General features: G+C 47.6%; 1 protein-coding gene across 5 annotated transcripts in view; it reads right to left on the bottom strand.

Moving 5' to 3' along the window:
- Nucleotides 1-1152: 1152 nt before the first annotated feature.
- Nucleotides 1153-24517, bottom strand: part of TADA2A (transcriptional adaptor 2A) — a 28632-nt gene continuing 5267 nt past the window's right edge. For all 5 annotated transcript variants that reach the window (XM_082200825.1, XM_082200827.1, XM_082200828.1 and 2 more), the window contains 12 exons: nucleotides 23620-23711; nucleotides 23337-23494; nucleotides 22582-22670; nucleotides 20756-20828; nucleotides 19283-19346; nucleotides 15256-15299; nucleotides 13178-13288; nucleotides 9190-9261; nucleotides 7766-7898; nucleotides 6802-6845; nucleotides 3908-3981; nucleotides 1153-1585 (listed from right to left, as the gene is read on the bottom strand). In XM_082200825.1, the coding sequence (XP_082056951.1) occupies nucleotides 1400-1585; nucleotides 3908-3981; nucleotides 6802-6845; nucleotides 7766-7898; nucleotides 9190-9261; nucleotides 13178-13288; nucleotides 15256-15299; nucleotides 19283-19346; nucleotides 20756-20828; nucleotides 22582-22670; nucleotides 23337-23494; nucleotides 23620-23711 (1140 nt within the window). In that variant the 3' untranslated portion in view covers nucleotides 1153-1399. The remainder of the gene's footprint in view (nucleotides 1586-3907; nucleotides 3982-6801; nucleotides 6846-7765; nucleotides 7899-9189; nucleotides 9262-13177; nucleotides 13289-15255; nucleotides 15300-19282; nucleotides 19347-20755; nucleotides 20829-22581; nucleotides 22671-23336; nucleotides 23495-23619; nucleotides 23712-24517) is intronic.

Below are 24517 nucleotides of genomic sequence, written 5' to 3'. Positions count from 1 at the left end.
CTTGAGTGCTGCTATGTAAAGCAAAGCTGGGCTTGGCATAACCTGTACTTCCGAACATTCCTGATTTTAAATTTTTAGGCAGGGACAAGTTTCTAGGCCTCATGGTCAAAAGGAAACAAACACTGCCTCACTGGACCAGACTAAGGTCTCACATTCCATTTCCAACAGTGGCTGGACAGATGTTTCTGGAAGCACCTAAGGCTACCTGTGTATAGAGCTGGAGGCTAACTCTGATGGCTTGTCTTTGGCATCTGATATGCCAAAGTATACTGCCAGAATAATTGGAAATATTATACACACAGGGAGAGCTAAGAGATGCTCCAGTATTCTGGTGATGGTACACCTGCAGCAGGGACGGTGTCCTTCCAGATGTTTTTGGACTCCCAAGCCCAGCCATGGTCAGGGATGATGGGAGTTGTAGTTCAACAGCATCTGGAGGGATCTGTGATCTGAAGCGCCGTTCATTCATTGCTTGTTACCACCTTATGTACCTGCTATTGCTCTTCAGTCCCGCACAACTCAACATTGCGGCCAAGTTTTACTCAAGAGTAGACCCATTTGAATTAATGGAAACAAGTGAGTCACACCCATTATGCTTAATGGGGTCTGCTGCGGGTAGGACCAGCACTGGCGACTGTCTCCTTTCCCCTGCCAGCCCATCCTGAACCAGGCATTTAGGTTTGGGCAAAATATGGCCTACAGATTGGAGCCACTTTAGGTAAGGCAAGCACATTGGAACAAATACTCTACATGTGCATGATTTTTGCACGCAAAATAAATCTGAATTCTTGATGCAGAATTTAGACACTTTCAAAACAGATGACAAATAACTCTTATTATGTTCCAAATGTCTTCCTAAATTGACATGCCTCCCTCTCCCTCCCTCCCCCTTTCTGAATGGTGTAATTTTAGAACGGTGCAATTTGGGCATGTGATGCAGCTTTTAGCTCCTCCGGCACGTGCCGAGCCTCTTGAAGCAAACAAGTTTTAAAAGGCAGGAGCCTGCGAGCTGGAAGGCGAGAGGCGAGCCGAGCTTCTCCCTCGGTTGGCTCTCCCACACAAAAGCTGAGCACAAAATGCGCTTGGGAGCTGCCGTTCGGTGCTTAAGCTCTTCCCGAGTGCCAAGGCAAAAAAACAACAAAGAGCAACCTCTGCGCTTCCATCCTTTTTTTAATCATTGCAAGAGGTGTGAAGGCCCACTCCATACTTTAATAATAGATTACACGTCCCACAGCTCTTCCCAAAAGTTCATCGCTGCAGAATGCCAACAAAACATTACATAGTACAGTTTAGAACGGGATGAGAAGCCAGCCTTCGTAGCGAGCTCTTCGTCATCCTATCTGCCGTTCAGCAAAACGGAGGGTCTTTGAGTCAAAGCAAAAGGCTCCCGCTTCTCCCTTCAGGCTTTGGAGATGTATCCTTCCCGGATAAGGAAGTCGTAGATCTTTCTGGTTTTGTTCACATCAATCTTGATGAGGGCTCGTGCCTGGGCAAGCCTCAGGCCCCCTTGCTTCTGGCACTCGTTGACTAAGGCCGCTTTGTACTCCAGGTAGGCTCCGGGGACCAAGCGAACTACCTGGCAGAGCTGGGAGAGAAGGTCAGAGGTCACGCACGCCCCGTCAAACATTTTCCCACCCTGCCCATCAACTTCCCCAAGGCTGCACTACCTCGGTAACCCTTCCAGGTACAGTGGTACCTCGGGTTAAGAATTTAATTCATTCTGGAGATCCGTTCTTGACCTGAAACTGTTCTTAACCTGAAGCACCACTTTAGCTAATGGGGCCTCCCGCTGCCGCCGTGCCGCTGCCACACGATTTCTGTTCTCATCCTGAAGCAAAGTTCTTAACCCGAGGTACTATTTCTGGGTTAGCGGAGTCTGTAACCTGGAGCGTATGTAACCAGAGGTACCACTGTAATGGAAATATTTCAAAATCAGGGGGGGGGGGAAGCAGCCACCCAAAAATAACATGTAGATGGAGTCCAGCTGCAGAATGGGGAAATGGAGTGTGGGGAGATAGAACACAAGAGTTGGGGAACCCTTTTCTGCTCGAGGGCCGCATTCCCTTCTGGTAACCCTGCCGGGGGCCACGTGCCAGCAGTGGTCAGGGCCAAGGGTAAAAGTGCACAGAGCAATGAAAATGAACGTTGTATTTCGTGCAGTAGGCTTGTTTCTATGCACCTCTTGCCCACCCTCCGTCCAGATAAGCAGAAAGCGTCATTAGAATCCACCACCCTGCTCCAGCCAGACACAAGCGCTCCATGGGGTTGCAAAGCGAGCCCCGCGAGGGGTGGAGTCTGGGCTTGGAGGGTGTGGCTGGCAAAGGGGTGTGGCCTGGGGCGGGGAGTTGGGCTGCATTTGGCCTCTGGGCTGTGGCTCCCTAATCCTCTACTGCAGCGTTCTAGACACAGCTTCCCAAGGCGGGTGCCTTTCAGCGAGTCATTACGAACGGAGAGCTCCCAAAGACATGATCGGAACCGCACATGCCCTCCAATAATCCAGAAAGGCCATGTGTTTATCATCCGCCGAAGGTGGGCAAAACCCAGCCTTCTAAATCTCTGCCTGCGTTTGTGTGCATTGGCAGGGAGGGAGAAGAGCTTGCTCCTTCGCAGCACTAGGAAATATAGCCAACTTGGGGCGAGGGGGCTAGCAATGACTGACGGAGCCTGATGGGAGACATGCCAATAAGGACAGCTGCCTCTTAATCCCCCGCAGTCGGGCCAAGCCTGCTCCCTTTTATATCTTTTCACAAAATTGGCACTCGGCTCTGCCCAGAGATAACAGAGCCAGAACAGTTCTGCGGAGCAAGGCTCTGCAGGCGGGAGTTCTTAAATCCTGGAAGTTTATTACCGAGGCAAACCCCCAGCCTCTCCCGGAGACTGAAATGGGGCTTCTGCAAAAGGCCTGCAGTCCAATTTAGCAAGGCGGCAACAGCAGCAGCAGCTGGTCCCCCAAATCCAGCTCGTCTCTGAAGTTCCCAGTGCTATATAATGACCCCGTTGGAGACACCAGCTGCTTATTTCCCCCGCTCCTCCTTCCTTTTAATAAGGAAATGCTCTGGCAAAACCTCCGCCAGGAACGAGACGGCAAGAGCAGAACGTCTTGGGGAAACGCAGCTCCTTCTCGGTGCCGCAGACAAGGCGGCTTCACCTGTAACGCGGGAAGGCACCCAAAATGCCAATTGAGTAGCTAACTGGTGGTCTGTTTTGTCAGGCCGGGAAAGCTTATGGGAAAAGGCTGGACATCCATGATTTGCCTGGGAGGAGCAAAGGAAAGCAGCCCCAAAGGGAAGTGGTGTTATCAAGTGGCCCCAGAGGAGGACAGGAGAAGTATTGTTACCGTCTCCTTAAAATAAATCCTGGCCCTTTTCTTCTGAACGAGCTCACTTACCCTCAACTCTGTTTCTTTTACACACACACACACACACACACACACACACACGGCAGCACAGAAACATAGATCCACACTTGGGTACACATGTCTTTTTTCAATATAAGACTAGCTGAGCTGAGGTGGAGGTATTCAGACCCTGTTTGCAGATGCTGGAATACAGAAAGGTGCCTTACACACAGTCAAGCCAGAGCAAGTTGTGGTGGGGAGGACTGTGGCTCCATGAGAAGAGTATCTGCTTTGCTTGCAGAAGTTCCCAAGCCCATCACCAGGTAGGCAGAACTGTACCCTTGCCTGAAACCCTGGAGAGCTGCTGCCAGTCAGTGTAGACAATACCGAGCTATATGGACCAATGATCTGACTTGGTATAAGGCACCTTCCCGTGCTCCTATGCAGGCCCCACAATCAGCTACCTGCGTTGTAACTGCTTTCGACTGGGCTTATGGTTTACTGTTGCCCGAGAGGCCAATGGCCCTTTAAAACTGTGGTTTCCCCAGACAGCATCTGTTCCCCGTTTACCTCTTTTTCTTTCTCGTTAAGTTTCTCTGTGCCTGGGAGACCAGTGAGGTTCAGCGGCGGTGCGCTCCGTCTACCTGCGAGGAGATAATAAAAGCAGCATAAACATCCAACCGCGGTTAACAAGGAGCTGGTGGCTCTGAAAATCAACTTTTGCTGTTCCTGAAAATGCTGCGGCAGTTGGGAAGGGGGGTGGGAAGTCAGGACAGTCAAAGCGGTGCCTGCAGAGAGCATCAACTATGGTTGCTGGTTTTTTACTCCTTTGATGACTACAGCATCTACAGTCCTAGTGTACTATTTTGAGAGCACCAAGATGGAAAAAAACACCCCACCACATTAGCCTCTGATGCACGTGACAAAGGTTCACTGGCATTATAGTAACAATGCAGAAAGAACAAAATGAATGCTGTGGCCCTCCAGATGTTGCTATATTGATTTATTGATTGACTGATAACAGGGTGAAACTCTCTTTGCCCCACAGCACCAGTCATGGGGGCTGGGGCTGGTGGGAATTTTGACAGCATCTAGAGGGCCGTAGGATCCCTGCCCCGAAAGAGATGACGGTGGCGCGGAAAGGATTTGAGATAATACATCATATGCTGTTGTTTCCCCCCAAATCTGGTTTTGAGTTGTGTGTGCTTTTATGAGTTTGACATAGCATCGACCTCCGTGTTTGGGCTAATAATATCTTTTAAAGTTTATGGGGGGTGGTCCACAGCTCAGGCTCAGTCCCTGGCATCTCCAGTGATGAAGGGTTTCAGGTAGCAGAGTAGCGAGACACAGATGTCTGAGAATGGGAGAGAGCTGCTGCCAGTCAGAGCAGACAATACTGGGCTGGATGGACCAGTAGTAAGACGCTCAGTGTGCCTTGCACTCTGCACTGTTTGTTTTTTGGTTCCTGCAACACGCCTAGGCACTGTACCTTCTTGGGGATGGGAAGTATAAGTCAGGTTTAGGCAAAACAGGTATTAAAGGGACTGAGAGAAGCCTTCCAGGAAGCCACTGGTGTGGGAGAGGTTGGAGGGTTGGAATGTTTGTGGCTGGGGGCCTTCAATAATATGTCTGGGTTGCTGTGACCAGGATGAGGACTCTCAGCACTGATAGGGAATTAGATGCCGAATGGGCTTCAACATTGAATCTACTTGGATTTTGCTTAGTATCAGGGACGGGGAGCCTGTGGCCCTCTGGATGTTGCTGATTCCAACTCCCATCAGCCAGCATGGACAACGGTCAAGGAAGATGGGAGTTGTAGTCAGGCAACATCTGGAGGGCCCAGATGTTCCCCTGCCCTGGTGTGCATAATAGCTTTTGATTGCAAGCTACTCCAGCCTCTGGGACTGAGCAGGATAAAAAAATCCCTATCAACGTGTTTATTTACTCAGCAGTTAAAAGCCTCACTGAGCTCAATGGTACTTAAGTGTATTTACCAGGAAGTAAGTGCCGCTGGGTTTTCACGGTATGCAATTCCTGGCAAATGTGCTCAGGACTGCAGGCAAAAGCAGGGAAGTGCAATTTGCTCAGCTGCTTAAGTGGGGATTTGAACCTGGCACATTCAGCTGTGAAGGCACCTGAACCACACCTAACCCTCACACTGTGCAAAGTGGGGCAATGATGGGTGACTGAGACATGTCTATTAGGCTCGGCCACCTTTCCTCTGAGGCGTGCAGCGTGGAAAAAGTTACAGGCTGCAGAGCTGAAATGTGGCTGCGTAACTCACACTGAAGCTCATTCAGGCTTGCGAGATTTAATCGCTGGAAATCTGCAGCCGAGTAATGGCTAAGAGCGCCTATTAGAAAACGAGCTGTGAAGAGAAATCTCGTGTGTTTTTCTTTTTTAAAAAATAGTACCCACATTCAAGCAGCCTCCCTTTCGCCTCCATCTTGAGGGGCCCCAAAGCAGCATTAACTACTAATGTCTTTTAATACGTTCCTGGCTCCAGCTCCACCAACGTCAAATATTGCATACGGACCACTGGTTTGGGGGAAAGACGGCCGAGGGACCTCTTCACAGGAAGGGGCAAATTGAGGAGCTGGAGACACAGCTCACAGCCCCTGTATGCGCAGGCAGCCACACGCTTGATTGCAACATGTGAAGTGCTTGTTGCCATGGGATGCCAGCACTGAAATTAGTCCTTGTCAAGCCAGGACTGAGCTCATGACCCTGGAAGAGAAGGGTGTGTGTGATTGTGTGTGTGTGTGCTTGTTCTCTCAGCATTCTGTTTTGGCTCGTCTATTCCATTCATTCTTGCATCTATATCCCTCCTTTCCTCCAAGGAGGTCAGCATGGTTCTTGCTCTCTCCAGATTATCCTCACAACAACCCAGTGAAGGAGGTTTGGCTGAGATTGTGGTCACCCGGTCAGCTTCAAGCGGCTAAGTGGGGATTCGAACCCTGGCCTCCCAGGTCTCACTCTAACCACCACACCATGCTGGCTGCCAAAGATTTGGGAACGTAGGGAATTTGGAAGCCTTATACTGAACTTATTCTGAACTGCCTGAATTGATTGGCAGTGGCAATCTGGGGTTTGGGGCAGGGCTCCTTCCTATGACAGCTCTGCCTGGGGACGCTGAGGAATGTTGTACCATGCGGCTTTTTCCATGAGTCAATAGACCTTCAGAGGTTTCCTATCCCAGGGGTAGCACCTCTGAGAGGCCCCTGCTCTGCTGCGGTTGGACTGGTGGCTTTCCGATGCCTGTTTCCTGGTCAGCAAGGAGTTTGGGTGGGAGGAATCAGCAGCTGCCCAGCATGCAGCAACCTAGTCCTTCCTTTTAATAACAGGGTGGTGTGGGATTAGTAGCGCATTAACTGCTAATGGGTATGGCTGGTTTTCCCCATTTCTAACAGCACTGAAACTGGTGCAAGGGCTGGAAAGGTGGGCGGAGCCTGGAAAGCACTCACCTGAATTTGAGGTCACCGGCATTGTGGGACTCAGGCCAGAATCTCTGAAAATGAAATTTTCAGAGAAAACGTATTACGAATAAGCCTCGTGTGGCACGAGAAAGCATCACACACACATTTTTTTCCATGTGCAAAAAAGCCCCCCCCCCATCTCAGCTGAGCTATTTTGTACTCCTGGGCCTATCTTGTGCTGGTTCCACCCCCTCGCTGAGGTTGGTGGGACAGCCCTTAAATGGGAAGAGCTCTGGCCTAAAGTCTAGCGCTGCCCCCCCCCTCTGCGAGTGTATGGTCTGCCTGGACCACCAAGCTCAAGAGTAGCAGTGGGGCCCTGATGGCTGAGGATGCCAGCCCTCAATGGCTCCAGAGCCGCCATCTCTGGGGCTCTTGGCTTGGGGCCTGTGCCTCTGGTCTTTCTGGTTGCCTTCACCAGTGTTACTGGAAGGCAGGATTGTGACAGGCAAAAGTGCAGGAAAGGGCCCGGAATATATGGTAGGGAAGGCACGGAGCTTTCATGAAAAGTAAGAAACAAGTTATACTGGAAAGCACATGGGCAATGCCTGCTGAATTCTCAGAAGACAGAGAATGGGCTAAATTATTATTATTTATTATTATTATTTTGGCACAGAGTATACATGTTTCTGGTTGGCAAGGCTTATCCTGGGTTTTCCCAGAACAGGCGCTCCCACCTGGGTAGGAAACATGAATTCCTGTTTTACCAGATTATAAAGTTGCTTAGCTCCACCTTTCTTTCATTAACAAGAATCTTGGTCCTGGGCAGATATTTCGTGGCAAAATTGACACAGAAGATCCTTAAAAGCAGATTCAACCACTTACTTTTTTGTATTATGCCACACCACACACCCATTTGCTTATTCTGGGTTTACGAAACAGCTGCTCCATGCCAGTTTTGCTCTGGTTTCACTAAAAACAACCACCCCCAAGCCCTCATTTTTGGTCGACATACATGTCCGCTTGCCGGCTGAGCCACTGCTGACAGGCGCTGCTGTCCTGGATGTACTGGAGGACTTCGGAGAGCATTGTGCGCTTCAGGCACTCCTCCTCGCGGGTCTTTTTGAGCCGGTCATACGTTCTTGCACCTGCGCCAAGAAAACAGGCGTTGATACGGCTCGCCAAACAAGCAAACTGCCACAGGCAGCTGACCCATGCTAAGAAGGCTACGAAGGCAAAGCAACTTTGGACCCAAGTTAGCCAGACCCATGCACTTCCAATGGCTCTGCCCCGAGAAGGGCTGATGTTGGATACAAACCGTATGTACATTAGATGTCAAACGTGGCAGATGCTGACATTCACCAGCGAGTCCTAATGCTGTAGTGCTGGGAAATCGCAGCATTTGCTAGTTCTAGTGGCAATAATTTACACATAGGAACTTTTTCAGCCCGAGGGCTGCACCTCCTTCAACTCAGTCTTCTGGAGGCCACATGCCAATGGTGGGCGGGGCCAGAGGCAATGTGGGCGGGGCAATGAATGCATTTGGAGGCTGGGAGTTGTACAGTAGGCTATGTTCCACACATATACATACACCTCTCCTCCATCCAGGGAAACAAGGCATTATCAGAGTTCAAGGACACATTCCAGCCGGGCAAAAACACTCTAGGTGCAAAGCAGCCAGGAGGAGATGTGAGCTAGGGAGTGTCCCAAGGGCCAGATAAAAGAGGCTTTTTTTGGGATGTGATTTACATAACCGGCTGCAAGAGCCAAGGGTCTCTCATCTTGCCAGTGAATTACTGACCTGTTTTCAATTTGAGATTGAGGTGAGCTCACGGTTAGTTGCTCAGGGATAATTTGTCACAAAAACCAGCTTTGCTTACAGGGGGTCTCGAATATCCAAAGGCTTAGAAACTCCTTATTCAAGAGACAGCTACGCTAGGCTTGTCCTTTCTTGTGAGCAAAATCAAAAAGCCCAAAGCAAGCACTCAGACGCCTTCTTGGCATGAAATGGTGTATAAATACATAAACAAACAAATAAAATGATGATGATATGTGAGTTTGTCTGCTGACACAGCAGAGAGGTTTGTCTCTCTCCTTGCTTCTTCAAAGCAGGAAGCTAGACTCTGATGACTAGGCAGGTAGATAAAGTCTTCCCTCTGATGAAAGGCACTCCTGCATTCATGAGTCAAACAGGTAATTCCCCAACGCATTCAGAGCTGGTCACCGCTGCAGAATCCAGCCATTTGCCTTGTGGGGCGTTCCCTAAACAATCAAGGGATTCAAAGCAGTTCAAATTGCTGCTTGCCCCACCCCCAAAAGTACAACGGACTGACACGCAAATGAACATATTTTGGATGGAAATTACTTACGATAACATCCTGCTTTGAATTAAGTGCCACAGCAGCCCAGCCATGGCTAACTTATTCAGCATGTACTTACTGCAGAAATTGGTGATCCCCGCTGTCCTGTACTCCTGAAGTCGTTTGATTTCCCTTCGCAGCTCAAACTCCACTGGGTAGAATAACAGAAACATATATATATATATATATATTTAAAAAGGAATGGGAAAAGTCACCCTTGGGTGCCCTATCCACTACTATACAACCCTGGCTCTTCGTACGTAATGCGGTAGCTGGAGTCGAGTCTGGATCCCTCAGAAATTCAGCCTTACCAAGTTTCTAGCTGTCTTTTGAAAAGGCATTTATTTATATTCATTTTTTGGTGTAAATGTGGGGAACACCCCCCCCCCAATGTATAAAAAGGAATTCAGATCTACATTGCTTCCATTGGGTGAGAGCATCCCTGGGGACGGGGACAGGCAGACAGGCTGAGACAACTGCTGAAGTACTTTAATGCAACAAGTCTCTCGAAAAGCTGGCGTGGGAGCCAAGTGGCTGCAGACATGTTAATGAACGTGAGAAAGGGGAAACCGGGTCTCTGTGAGCCAGGCAAGGTAGATCGGTGATGCCAGAAATGTAACCCAAGTCCGTGCTAGCCGTCTCGAACGGGGATTAGGCACCAGTGTTTGGGAGAGCGGCTTCTTGTAAAACCGCTTGAAAAAACGAATTTCAGAGGTGGGAAACAGTTTTTCAGCCCGAGGGCTGCATCACCTTCTGGGGACCATGTGCCAGTGGTGAGTAGGTACAGAGACAAAAGGGTGCAGCAATGAATGTAAAATCTGCCATCATACACTAGGCTAATTTCTACACACACATCTCTATCCTCCATTGGATAGAAGTGTTGTCAGAGCTCAAGGGCATATCTGTGGGGTGTGAACCAGGGACAGTGAGGGGTTTGGTCTGGGGAGAGTTTTGAAGGCCAGACAGAGAAGCCTGGAGGGCCACATTTGGCCCCCAGGCCTGAGGTTCCCCACCCCTGCACTACACATTATAGAATATGGTATACTCTTATGAGTGACAGTGTGCAAAAGCTAAGAGGGCGAGTTGGAAGTTCCCCGTTTTTTTTCTGGCCAGAAACTGGACTGAGGTCCTAAGACTAACCTACCTCATGATATTGTAAGGATAATCTGGAGAGGGAGAAAGCCAGGCATGTCACCATGGAGGAAAGGTGAGATATAAATGTAATAAAAAATAAAATAAAACTGGCTTTATTTGTAAACTGCTTTAAGGTTTGTTTGTTTTTTAATTGAAAGGCATATATAATTATTACATGTGTCTATGAAGCACACGGAGTTCTTTGAAGTGCTATGTAAGTGCTATATATAAATGCTAAAATTATTATTATTACTCTTAATGTTTATTTCCTTCCAAGAAATTAATGCTGATGCTTCAGGGAAGGGGAGGAGAGGAGGGCAAACTGGCCTATTGATTGCTGCATTTTCGGATACATGAGCAGCACCTGCACTTGATCACCTTAAGGGACATTATGAGCTAATATTTTTTTTTTAACCTTTCCTGAGTAACTAATTAGAAAAGTTTTAGATCTCAATAAAACCACAGCTATGCAGAAACTGCCGCGCCCATTTCTGTGAAAAGTCCCTGGCGTGGAGCACAGAAACAGCTTTGAAGTTGTTGATGCGGGAGTTTCATCAAACAGAAATAAGAGGAAATGTAGAGGGGAATAATCGTTTACAACTGCCTCTGCTGGAATGCAGAGAGGCCAATTAAAGATTGTTAATTATGCAAACTAGATGAGTGGTTAGATGATGGAAGAGTGAGGCACCTTTAAAAGGCAAAGCCGCCGACAGGATGCCAAGTCATGGGATCCCCACGACTTGACACTTAGTGGCAGCCTTGTCAAAATCTTGCTGAAATTCTGCCGCAAGTGCTTTCTGGGACAGATTTTCTAATAATAAAACAACTCATTAGTAAAGGTAAAGGGACCCCTGACCATTAGGTCCAGTCGTGACTGACTCTGGGGTTGCAGCGCTCATCTCACTTTATTGGCCAAGGGAGCCGGCGTACAGCTTCCGGGTCATGTGGCCAGCATGACTAAGCCGCTTCTGGCGAACCAGAGCAGCGCACGGAAACGCCGTTTACCTTCCCACCGGAGTGGTACCTATTTACTTGCACTTTGATGTGCTTTCGAACTGCTAGGTGGGCAGGAGCAGGGACCGAGCAATGGGAGCGCACCCCGTCGCGGGGATTTGAATCGCCGACCTTCTGATAAGCAAGTCATAGGCTCTGTGGTTTAACCCACAGCGCCACCCGCATCCCTAAACAACTCATTGGAAGGCTGCAAAACTCCTGAAGTTCAGGAGCCTCCGAGTTCCTCATTTCTACAGCTGTTTCTGTCTCATCCCTTCCCCTCCCCCCCCCACAAAAAGTGACATTCACATGCTTGGGGTGGGTATCCGCAAAACTGAATATTTGGTTTCCGTGAGGGTAGAACGATTTCATATATCACTTTGCATTGTTTCCTTCGGGGTAAAAGTGCAGAGACTTGGCTTAAATTGTGGGTGGTTCCTTTGTGCTTATGCTGTTCCTTATTCAAAGCAGAGAGCAATTAGTAACTGTACTTGAATGAGGGCCAGCTTCTCTACTCTGGACAACTGGGTTAATTTCACAACACCTTGCACAAGACGTTGTGTGTACGTACATGTGTCAGCAACGACTGCCTAGAAACCTGTTGCTTTGTTCCAGGGACATGAATCACAACTGTGTTATATACATGAGAGTTTTGCTTCAAAACATGCAAAAAAAAAAAAAAAAAAAAACCCAACACAGGTATTTGCTGCATGCTAGCTTGGGCAAATGAAAAAACAAATATAGCTGTCACAGTCGGAACAAACTTGCAAACTGCATCAAATCAGTCACTGGGCAAAGCAGGAGGTTTTGATCCCTTCCCTCAAGTATCTGTTCAACAATGACAGAACAGGTTGTGTGTGGTCATTTCTCTCAACCCATTTTCTTTGCTGATCTCCTGTCCTAAAAGAAGGGGTCGGGAGCATCTGTGTCCAGCATGGCCAATAGGGACAGGGATGATGGGAGCTGGGAAGGCCAGAGGTTTGACCACTCCTCTCCACACCGCGGTCTTCCTTACGAGATGTGCTTTTGGAAATAAAACCTTAACAAGCCCTCAACAGACTTTGCGGCCACAAAACAGCCTGTAATAAAGCTATTTATAATACCACTATTGACCTTCTAACTGAAGCAGCTGGAATAGCCAGACTGGTGAGTGTACTTTAGATTTGAAATGCTAAGGACTGGGCAGGACACGAACACACATCTGTCGGCCTCCAGATGTTGCTGGGCTCCATCCCTTATCATTGGCCAGTCTGGCTTCCACTGATGAGAGCTGGAGTTCAGCAACATCTGGTTGCCCACCACCATGCTAAAACCTTGGTAAGCAGAATCCATCACTCAAGCAACAAAAAGAAACCAAATCCCATGCACCAAATATTTTGTGTGCGCGCCTACATGTGTGTCCACACCCAACTGTGCTTCTTTTAAGGCAGGCACCCCCAAACTCGGCCTTCCAGCTGTTTTGGGACTACAATTCCCATCATCCCTGACCACTGGCCCTGTTAGCTAGGGATGATGGGAGTTGTAGTCCCAAAACAGCTGGAGGGCCGAGTTTGGGGGTGCCTGTTTTAAGGGCTTGGCAGAGCTCCAAAGCTTGCATCCCGCTATGGCAGGAGTGGAGGACCTTCAGCTATCCAGATGTTACCGAAATATAACTCCCATCAGCCCTAGCAGTCATGGTCAATGGCCAGGGATGGTGGCAATTTGGCAACATCTGGAGGGCCAATGGCACTGGGGCCGATTCAATAAAAAGGTTTCACAATTTCCTGCCTTTTTTTTACTGTACCACAATTGCGGCGGAAACTGTATATGCCAATGATATTTGGGGAGGGGGACTTTTACTGCTACTATATATAGAAAGAAAATTCATGTGTGATCCTTAGCATGGTGCAATGTGAAAGAGAAACACAAGCATGAAAGACAGAAGACCAGGTGATGCCTACATGCGTGACTTTCTATGAATTTGTCGTGCTCCGTCGGTCCCAGGATTCTTGCAAAGCGCCTCATGGTCTCGTAAAGATCTTGAACCTCTTTTGGGTACCTTCTTTCCAGAACTGCAAGACAAAGGGAGGACACAGAAAGCTGCTTTCTTAGCAAAGGAGAAAAATGCAGATTCAAAGGAAACACCACGAATGCGATGCTGCCTCTTCTTGGGTGGAGTCCGTGAACAATGCGCAGGTCAGATAGAAGTGATCGTGTGTTTAGCTGAAAATTCCCTATTGTGGCTATTTATTCTTAACCATACTCCTTAAATGGGTTCTCTCCAGGGCTCTGGTCCATTTTCCAGTGGTGGCTGGTGCCCATTGGGACTGGTGGGGCAGAAGGCAGGGAAGCCAATGGTAGGCAAAGCCAGAGCCAGTGACAAGGGGGATCAACGTATTCCAGTTTTGCCGTCCTCCTCCCTGCTGGTTTCTACAAGAGCAACCATGAGACTAAGGAGGGGGAGAACGCAGGCGGGCAGTGGTGGCACCCCCTGAACTGGCTGTAAGCAAGCAGGCAGGCAGGTGGGGGCTGGCTGAGGGAGCGGGGGCTGAGTTTGGTGGGGCAGTGTGCCATTTTCCCTAACGGATCAGCTTCCAGTGCTATTTTCAATCACTGAAATGCGTTCCATGGTGTTAGCCTGCTTGTGTGTTCATGTATCTACCTGTAGAACCCCTCCTCTCAAACCTCTTAAAAATTTGCAGCTGCTCAGTTCAAGCAACACCAACACAACATCTGGTTATGTGGGGCACAGGTATTACACCTTGTAAGCATGCAGATGTTGGGGCTGCGAGTTATCAGGAATGGACTGACATTTTTCTGCTTAGCAGAATCCATCCATTCTGGGCCAATTAGTACCGAGATGACAATCCCAGCAGGCCAAAGGTGTGGGTGACCATAATATGTGGCTATTGGGTGTTTTGTCTCCAGCTTAATAACAGCAGTTACAATAGTAACAAAAATACACGTGTATTTTAAGTAGGCTTTTTGAAAAAATGGATTACCGTATTTTTTGCACCATAACACTCACTTTTTTCCTCCTAGAAAGTAATGGGGAAATGTCTGTGCGTGTTATGGAGGAAATGCCTACGGGTGGCATGCCTACGGATTTTCCTCCTCTAAAAACTACGTGCGTGTTATGGTTGGGTGCGTGTTATAGAGCGAAAAATACGGTAATATGCTTGGGCTTCTAGTGGCCTCCCATCCAAGAGGCTGATAAGATCCCACCATTACTATAGCCATATACTACCGGCAGAATCAGAGACACTAGCCTTCTGATACCAGTCACTGGGCGACTATAGCAGGAGAGCGCTGTTTTTCACATGCTCTGCTTGCCTGCCTACCATAAATGCTTAAAGCCCTAAACAACACAGGTCCCAAGTACCTGAAAGACCACCTCCATCTCTACACACCTTCTTAGGTGTTAAGCTCTGCAGAGGGGTGGGGTGAGCTCTCTTGGTTTTTCTGCCACCCTCAGAATTCCGGGCAATGGCACCCGCTGGGGACTTTCTCCGAGGCAACCCCTAAATTGTGGGATTGTGGAGGATTCCCTCCCCATAGAGGCACATCCAGCACTCTCACTTTACAGCATCTGTTGTGCAATGAAGCTGCACCTCTTTATCCTGGCCTTCAGTATGAAGTGTGTTTGTTTTGCAGGACCCACCTCTACTGCCGAAATTTATATTGTTCTTATCTGTTTTTATAATTGTACAGATATTGTTATAACCTGTCCTGGGAGCTTATGGCGAAGGGCAGGCAAAAAAAACCACACATATATATAAATGAATCAAATCAAATAAGCAGCTGGTTGGACACTGTAGGAAAGAGGATGAAGGACTAGACAAGCTTTTGGTCTGATCCAGGGGAGCCCCAATGCTGCAGAGTCAGAACATTCGCTGGAACCAATATTTCCCCCCAGAGGTAATTTCACAAACAGAAAATAGCAACACCGAGGTATTTAAAGGGTGAATCAGGCAGCATCCTTTCAGACTAATTTTAGCCAGGCAGCGCAGCCATTAAGGCTGACAGCCGAGATACTCACTCTGGAACTTTCTGAGGTTGATGAGTCCGTGGTCTCTTATTATTCTGTAATTGAAAAAGGTACAGCCTGTATTAGGCCCATTGCCCAACTATAAACAAGCAATCTTGCAGCAGAAAAGTTATCCTGGGAGTTCCTAGAATCTCCTCGTTAATAATATTTTCCAGGAAAGGCTAGGCAAAGCTTCTCTTAGGACTACAGTCGTACCTTGGAAATTGAACAGAATCTGTTCCGGAAGTCCGTTCGACTTCCAAAACGTTCAGAAACCAAGGCACGGCTTCCGATTGGCTGCAGGAAGCTCCTGCAGCCAATCAGAAGCCACGGAAGTCAGTGTGGGCAATACTGAGCTAGATGGTCAAATGGTGAGGCAGCTCCCTACGTTTCCATGACCATGGCAGTTCAGTCTCCAAGGATGGAAAACACAGTTTTTAAAGTTCTTACCCATGTTCTGTTTTGTCTTTAAACTGCATCCAGGTAAAAAAAATAGTACCTCTCCTGCTGTGCTAGATTTCTGCTTGCAGGGAATTTTTTCACATGGGAGAGCATTCAAAAATGTGACACCTCCTTACATGCTTGCAATTCAAAGCGATATCGCACATTCCACTATCACATGCTACTGCGTAGATAAGGCCTCGGTGTCTAAGATACCTTCCCAAGTCCATGAAAGCAGCATATGTCTACAGGCTTGTAGACAGCCTCTCCCTTGGTTGACTGTAGCAAATAAAACTTCTTCCACACGTGTTCCCACAACTGTAAAGGCGCAGTGATGATAGCTCTGCCCCGTGTTTGCACAGAGCAGCACTATGACTGCCCCCGTGGCATTTCTCTCTCTTGCCAGGAGAAGGCCTGGCTAAGGAGAGGCTGGGGACCAAACCTGTTTTATTTATAATTCCCCAAACTGGCCAAAACTTGTTAGTCTTTGCTTTTGTGCACACCTTTATGGAGATACGAAGAGCAATTGCAATGATAAATAGCTATAGAAAGAGGTGCGTGTTAAAGAGACACCCAACTGATAAGTAAGCAGAAAGACAGCCTTTGGAAGCAGTTTTGATTTGCAACACGAAGAGGGCAGCGGGAAGGTATTTATAAACCTTTTATGTAGCTTGCAGCTTTCTATAAATAGAGGCAACGTGATAGCACGGAAAAGGTGCAAACGTTTTTAAAAGCACCAATTTGGGGACATCAACGTTACTCCTTTAGCAGGAGATGCTAATTAATTCCTACCCTACTTCATATTCTACTGCATGACTTAGCCTTGGAAACAGATTCCAGGCCTGAGGGCCTGGCATTTCCTTACTCTGTGTTAAAACCATAGAGAATTACCAGTGTTGAGACACCTGTAAGTGCACATGATGTTTTCTTACATCTTTATTCCTGACTGGAAAAGCTGCTGGAATGTTTTAATTCAAGTCTGATTTGAACGTTTTAACTGAATTTTATTTTTATTTTGGTATTGTGATATTTGTAGGCTGCTAAGAGTCTATAGTAGTAGAGTGGTACATAAATTGTATAAATAGATTAAAGGGGGAAAAAACCTATTTGGGGCACAGGTATTACACCTGCGTGGGACACCCTGTTCCTTGCCTTCCGTCTACCCCAGGGTCTCTCAAACCTGATGGGATCATGCCGTGCTTGTGGATCTAGCACACCCACCTCTCTAAACCTAGAAACTTTACTGGATGTGCTTGCTCCGCCTCTTCCTCACCCAGGCCCAAGTTGCATCACTCCTATTGGCAAAGTGGTAGACCATCCTGCCATCGATGCCAGAAGTCTCAGGTTTACTCCCTAGCATCTCCTCCTGCTTCAGAACACTGAAGAGCCACTGCCTGTCAATGCAGACAGTACAGGGTTAGATGGATCAATGGACCTGACTCAATACAAGGCAGCTCCCTATGTTCCTTCCTGCTTCCTCCACCCAACTACCTACATCCCTGGTAGCACGTTCAGCCTGCCAAGCTGGGATTTACTCTCGCCTTCTCCGCTGGGTAGCCCAGTGCGTGGCAGCTGCGAAAAGGGCGAATACCAAACCAAGGATCAGAAATGACTTAGGACCCAAATATCTGAGACCTGCTCCTTCCCTACAGACCTCCTCGGGTGTTAAGATCAGCAGAGGGGGTCCTCTTGCTAGTTCTGCCGCCCACAGAAGTTCATGGTTGGTGGCCTTCTCTGTCGTGGGATTCCCTCCCCACAGAGGTGCATCTCACACCTCTGTTATATAGCTTTTGGCAAATGCTGAAGATGCTTCTTTTTACCCCTTGCTTTTGGCACCTGAGATGTGTGCTTCTGGGACCCACCCTATTCCTGTAACTCAGAGGTCAGCAAACTAAGGCCCAGTCGCCGGATCCGGCCCAATCGCCTTCTAAATCCGGCCCGCGGACGGTCCGGGAATCAGCATGTTTTTACATGAGTAGAATGTGTCCTTTTATTTAAAATGCATCTCTGGGTTATTTGTGGGGCATAGGAATTCGTTCATTTCCCCCCTCAAAATATAGTCCGGCCCCCCACAAGGGCTGAGGGACAGTGGACTGGCCCACGGCTGAAAAGGTTTGCTGACCCCTGCTGTAACTGATTTGACTGTAGTTTTAAATTGTTTCACCTGCGCTGGGATCTGCTGGTGAAGGGCAGATTATACTAACAATCCCGCCAATAGCCTAATGGCAGGATAAAAATCTATGGTGCGAACACACTTGAAACTGTCCTCAGAAGGCAACTGGAGCAGGCTCCCCTATGAGGAAAGGGTACAAGCTCATTTGGGGCCTTTTTGCTTAGAGAAAAGGCGAATAAGAGGCGACATGATAAAATTATGCATAAAGTACAGGAAGTGGATAGCCAAATGTTCTTTGTCCACTCTTTCATAGCGCTAGAACTTGGGAATATCCTGCCCTAAAGCATCATGGGAAAACCTAGCATTTGCCCAGACTTGAACAAGAGCAGTAAATGACCCTTGCATTACACTGGGATTCTTGCATGCAACTCAAATTAAGAGTCATTTTAATATTTTTAGGCTGAGGTCTGACAAGCGAGTCTCCTCCAGCCACATACTGACTTTAAATTATCTGCTGAAAAGGGCATTTTAACTGGGAGGGTAGGGGGAGAAAAATGCACTAGACTTCCATCAAGTTAACTACTTTTTAATAACGCACCTCGACTTGAACTACACGTTTGAAAAAATATTGAGATGTTGGGAGTGTCACTAAATAATTCTACAGAGAGTCAGGTAATTGGCTAAGCTGCTGACACAGAATGTTTTAATTAGCCAACTCATCGGCCTCAAGCTGGAAGTCCACTGTAGCAAAGTCTGTGGTGTCAATTATCTGCGGGTTGCGGTAATTAGAGGATGGAGTTAAGAGTACTGGTGTCTTTATACCAGGATAGACATCACGTGTATAGCTGGAGAGTGGATGGCTTGCCACTTGCTGGATATGTCTATGTTTGAGGTTCTCAGATGGAGGTATGACTCCTTCCAGCAACACCTGCAGCCATGCTGGTGCCAAACGTAGTGCTCTGCTTTCCTTTGGACCACATCAGTGAGGCTGAGAGCGGGGTCATCTTCTGGGCAGCCCAGAACCTGCAGACACATGCCCCAGGCTTGCGTCCCAAGGAGGTCACTTCGGCGCTGCTAATGCAGCAGTTTGACTTCACCCTCACAGGCGCACTCCACTGCTAATGTGGTTTTTATTATTGTATTTTTTTTTACTGTGATTGTTAGTTTGCTTTGGGACTTTCTTAGTGGGAAGCAATGAGTTGAATAAACCTAAACCTTGGTTATTGGGGGAGGGATGTGGAGGCAAAAAGCAAAGCAAAAAGTTTGGAAGTCCTTGCCCGCGACAGTCCTACCTTCAGATAACAACTTCAAGGGGAAAAGGTGTAAATATCTGCCACACAACCCCACCTTCTTCATATTCTCTCCCCATGGTTTTCTGGTGATCATATTCAACACCCAGCCCTGAATAGCTATTCTGCAAAGTCTTTGTCACAGATCTCAGCAAGCACACTTAGATTTGAAAGAATGAAAAAGCCAGGAACTCACTTTTTCCTTCGTTGCCTTTCCTTTAACCTCGAGTGATAGATATCTACAACTGCAATCTTCAAAGCTGTGTAAGTTCCAGGAGAGAGGGGAGCAAAAGAGATGAAAAGAATAAATCCTTCACACTTACAGAGAAATATATAGAGAATTAGCACAGAGCTTATCTCCCAAATCCCCAAAACAACAGCCTGTTTTCATCACAGCATGAAAAAACGACACAGGCCTCAGCAGGGAAGAGACTAGCCAAATCTGGCTTTTGAGATGTTACAAGACAGAAACCTTCTCAAGGCACTGCAGTGGAAGCAGTTCGAAAGTCTGTATACGAACTGCCGCTGTTTTGAGTCGTATTTTTAGCTGCTTTGATTTGATACATGACATATTTGCATTCCGTTATTGGAGGGAGAATGCCTCTGTATGCCACTTGCTAGGAATCACAAGCAGTTGCATTTAGATGTTGCACTCAGGGTCTTGCCTGTGGGCTTTCTATAGGGGCATCTTGCCAGCCGCTGTGAGAAGAGGGGTCTTACACATGACCCAGCAAGCTCTTCCTATGAACTGTGTGTGTGTGTGTGTGTGGTGATCCTTATTGTTTTAGGGTAAAAGATGTGACGATTATATAGTTGGGAGCTGTCTTAGGAGGACTTGCTCTGAGAGGCGGCACAAAAAGGTTGAAATGTATAATGTGCCCCTGCGTTGTGGGACCTTGCCACACTGAGGTGGCTCCCACGCGGCAGGATATGCGTGTGAAGAAGGGTTAACATTCCTGCATCTTGCTAAAAGCCAGATAGCACATAAAACACCAACGTTTCAGGGATCCAAACATGGCTCCCCCCAAAAATCAAGAATCGTAACCGAGGCTGAAATATTGCAGTAGCAAACAGTGTGGTGCTGGGGCGGTGGTGGTGCTCCCCTGACCTCCTGACAGCTGAGCCACTACTGCTTATCAGGAGGGAGAGGGATGAGGTGGCAGGAAGGTGGGGGGAGTGCAAACATTTCAGCAGAGCCAATCCAGAGCTCCTGCTGCTGCATTTGCACCATGCTGGCCTCACTGCTGCCTCACCCACTCTTTCCTGGTAAACGACGGTCTCTCAGCTGCCAGGAGGTCAAGGGAGCGATGTCCCCTGCAAAGCTGCTCTGTGTGTGTGTATATGTGTGCATACATGTGTGTGTGGGATATTAGGCAAATCAACACAGTAAAAAAAACACACCATGTAGAATCATAGAATTGTAGAGTTGGAAGGGACCCCGAGAGTCAGTGAGCCTAATTCCCTGCAATGCAGGAATCTCCCTCCACAAATGGTCCCCCATCCAATTTGAAACCACACTGGACCCTGCTTAGCTTTGCAAATGTGCTAGCAGTTTTATCGCTGCAGCACTAAAGCAACTGGAGGACCACTAAACCATCCCTTGTTGCTTCCAATCTCTGAGTGGAGATACCCCACATTTCCTCTTATAGCTTCACAACGCAAAACACACCGTGTAAAAGTTCCGAGTCATCCTCCACAAAGTCTATATCCCTTAAATCCCATTCAGCATAGTTGTCAAATTCCTGTGGAAGGAAAAAACAACTATTGACACAGATGCTGGCAGAAGCCAGGATTTCCACTGTCCAACAACAGAAAGCATAACAGAACTTGAACATTTCCCTGTGGTATAAAAACATACGGAACTGGATCACCGCAAGAAAAAATAACACTTAAATTACAGGTTTCTGAGGGAAAGGAGGGCCCTGAACACTTCTATGCAGTTTAGTGGGAATTTATTTCGTGTTTCGGATTTCAACAGGCAGCAATCTCTTCCTGCACCATCCAGAGAAATATGGATGTCAGGATTTAAGATTGGGTGTTGCGACTTTGTACAGTTTCTCCTTTATTTGCCCTGCCTTGTTTTAGATATCTTTAAGTTGATATTTTGCTGTGGTTTGCATTTAATACTCTGAAAATAAACAAAAGGGGTTTTTTTAAAAAGAAATTTGTGGATTTTTTTTTTTAGGTCTCAAGAACCATTGATTTAATGCAAAGGCAGAGATAGTAAAAATGACAAAAGAGCTTTGCAACAGCTCCTTCTTGACCAAAGTCTTCAAGGCAGCAAATGGACCACAACATCAGCAATTCTTCTCACAATTCCTGGGGTTGTCCTTGGCAATTTGGGTCATTTTGCTGCCTTGAAGACTTGGACCCAGACTCCTGCACAGCTGGGTGTTCTGGTTTGGTGTAGGAGGGTAGGGAATAAAATAAGACAAAGCAAAAAGTGTTGCTTGTTGATTCGCCCACTTCCAGATCCTGATATGAATTTAGCAGGAACTTGATGCCAATTCATCAGCTTCTAACAATAACAACAATAGCAGCAGGTGATTTGCAGCGACTCTTCCCCAGTTGTGAGCATCTCTGCTGCATCGACTGTGCATTTAGGCAATCTTGCTGCTCCCCCAGCGGGTTCCAAGCGGTATTGCATCCTATGCTTGTTTATTAAGTGCCCAGTGCCACCAAATAACCAAGCCAAGCCTCTGAACCAGGGGTGGGGAACAGCAGACCCAGGGGCCGTGTGGCCCTCCATGCCTATCTGGCCCTTGGAGCTCTCCACAAGCCACACCCCTTATCCCCCGATTCACACCTCCCCTTATCCCCCGATTCACACCTCTCACTGCTCCTATTTTGCACCCCAAGTGTATTTCCCTAACTGGGATGCGCCTTGAACTCTGAACATGCCTCCTGCTTGTCGTAAAGAAGGGAGGGTGAGGGTGAGTAGAAAATAGCCTACTGCACAGAAGTTAAAAAAAAATGTATTCCTTGCTCTGTCCACCTTTGCCTCAGGCCTCGCCCACTATGTGGCCCTTGGGAGGTTTGTCAGAAAAGAATGTGGCCCTTGGTTCCCCAACCCTGCTCTGAATCACCACCACAAGCCGAAAATCCCACTATAAGCCCCAAAATATGACATGAGGAATACATTGCAAGTGGTACTGAGAAGTATCACATGCAGAGAACAGAAAGCTCTCATTTCATTCATTCATTCAGCCACCACCCCTGCCCCAGTTTCATGAATTGGCTCTTGGCGTTGTTTACGAAAACAAAGGGGCGGGGGGAAGATGAATCAGGAAAATAACAAACAGAATCGTAGAGTTGGAAAGGGACTGCAAGGGTCATCTAATCCTACCTCCTGAATGCAGGAAACTTTTGCTCAACGTGGGGCTCGAACCCAGCACGCTCTCATGCTTTACCAACTGAGCCATCCCAGCCATAATGACATTCATCCTATTTGTTTCCAGGAGGAAAGGCAAAGAGCCACACCGAATGAGTTCCTACCTCAATGAAGTCTGCTCTTGCTGGCATGTATCCAGCCATATCCCTGGAGAGCAAGGAATCAAAGGTAGGCCGCGGAGGATCTTCAGCAGCTGGGAGGAGGTGGAAAGCATGTTTTAGTAGTCGGGCCAGTTAAAAAAATTTATTTGCACCTCCCCTCCTCTCAAAGCAAAGGAGGAAAAAATGGTGTGAATAGCATGCAGGGGGAAGGAAGCGCATTTGTTAGCTTTTTTTTAAAAAAAAAGTTCTTAAGTTAATAACTTGCTATGAATTTCTGTAGTGCCTAACTGTACCTGTCACTGATTCATGTCCCTGAAGGCCCATCTTTAGACACAGAATAAGGCATGGGTAGCTAACCCAGAAGTCTGCATCTCCAGTCATCTCTGACTACAGTCATACCTTGGAAGTCGAACAAAATCCGTTCCAGAAGTCTGTTCAACTTCTGAAATGTTTGACTTCCAAAGCATGGCTTCTATTGGATGCAGGAAGCTCCTGCAGCCAATCAAAAGTCACGGACGCCCCGTCGGATGTTTGGCTTCCAAAAGAACGTTCGCAAACTGGAACATTCACTCCCAGTTTTCGATCGTTCGGGAGCCAGAACGTGTGACTCCCAAGGTGTTTGGGAGCTGAGGTACGACTGTACTGGTTGTGCTGGCTAGGGCTGATGGGAGTTGTAGTCCTAACAGCCCCTGAAGGGCACCACACTGGCTAATCTGGGAATGTGAAATGCTGCCTCTGTTCCTGCCATGGACTCTTACAATAAAACGGGATGGCTGTGTCACTGTGTTGATTCTCTTCCGCTTGCTTCAGATTTAATAGCGTGGATGCAAAGAGGGGGTTGTTGATGAAATGCTTCATGTAATGTTTTTCACACTCCTCTTTCGTCTTTGTGTTCATCTGATTTGCTACATCCTGCCTGTAAGAGAGAGAGGAGGGGGAATAGTTCTGGTTATGCATCGATCAGGAGGAGGACTGCTCTGTTTTGCATTACCCACCAAAGTGGGACAGATCTCAATGTTTAATCAGGCATAAAACTCTCACCAGTTTCCAAAGCCACAATCCATCACAGCTTCTAAGAGGGCCATTTCTTCTTGAGCTGTCCAAGTCGGATCAAGGACGGGGAAGTTGGATGTCTGGCGATATGGGGAAACAAGGAAGGGAACTAATTTTGGATGTAATTCTGAGCATGGTGTTCAGTAGCTTAAATCCCACCCATCACAGCCTTTTGTGGCATTTTGAACTTGCCTCGTCACCAAAAATCAAGACAAGGAACAACACGTTAGAACACATATATACAAATGGCACATGAAAGCCCCAACTTGCAACCGATTGAGCTCTGGCCGTCAACTCAGCTCAGGAATCCCCATCTCCTGGTGACAACCAAACTCAGTCCAAATAAAAATAGTCTCATTGATGGTGGCCATCAATGTCTCCTGTGAGAGGGAGATCTGAAGTTTAACTACCGTATTGGCCTGAATATAAGCCGCAACTGCACAGAAGTCACACCTTTAAAATTTGGCGGCTTCGGGGAGACTTGGGAGCCACGGACGGGACGAGCGCCATTGCTCTGTGCTGCTTTCTGGGGGGGAGCCGCACCACTTTGCCGGTGGCCTTCCCCCCTTCCCTCATCCGGTGTAGGGGAGGCTTGGGAGTGGTGGGCGGGCTGTGCGCTGTTGCCCCGTGCTCCCATGGGTTGGGGGAGCTGTGCCACTTGGCCAGCGGCATAAGGTCATTAATATAAGCCGCACTTCAATTTTTCACAATCAGAATTTGGAAAAAAGTGTGGCTTATATACGGGCCAATACAGCATGTGCTGTGTGAATAAATGCTTTCTTTTATCTGTCCTGCATCCAGCTTCACTGGATGACTGATCTGTGTTGACATCAGAATATAACCATAACATACTCTCTTCATAATACAGATCACATGCATAAGATAC

The sequence above is a fragment of the Podarcis vaucheri genome, assembly GCF_965113315.1.
Source record: "Podarcis vaucheri genome assembly, chromosome: 15".
NCBI lineage: Eukaryota > Metazoa > Chordata > Lepidosauria > Squamata > Lacertidae > Podarcis > Podarcis vaucheri.
The sequence above is the reverse complement of the archived record's forward strand: the minus strand, read 5'-3'. Positions and strand labels throughout refer to the sequence as shown.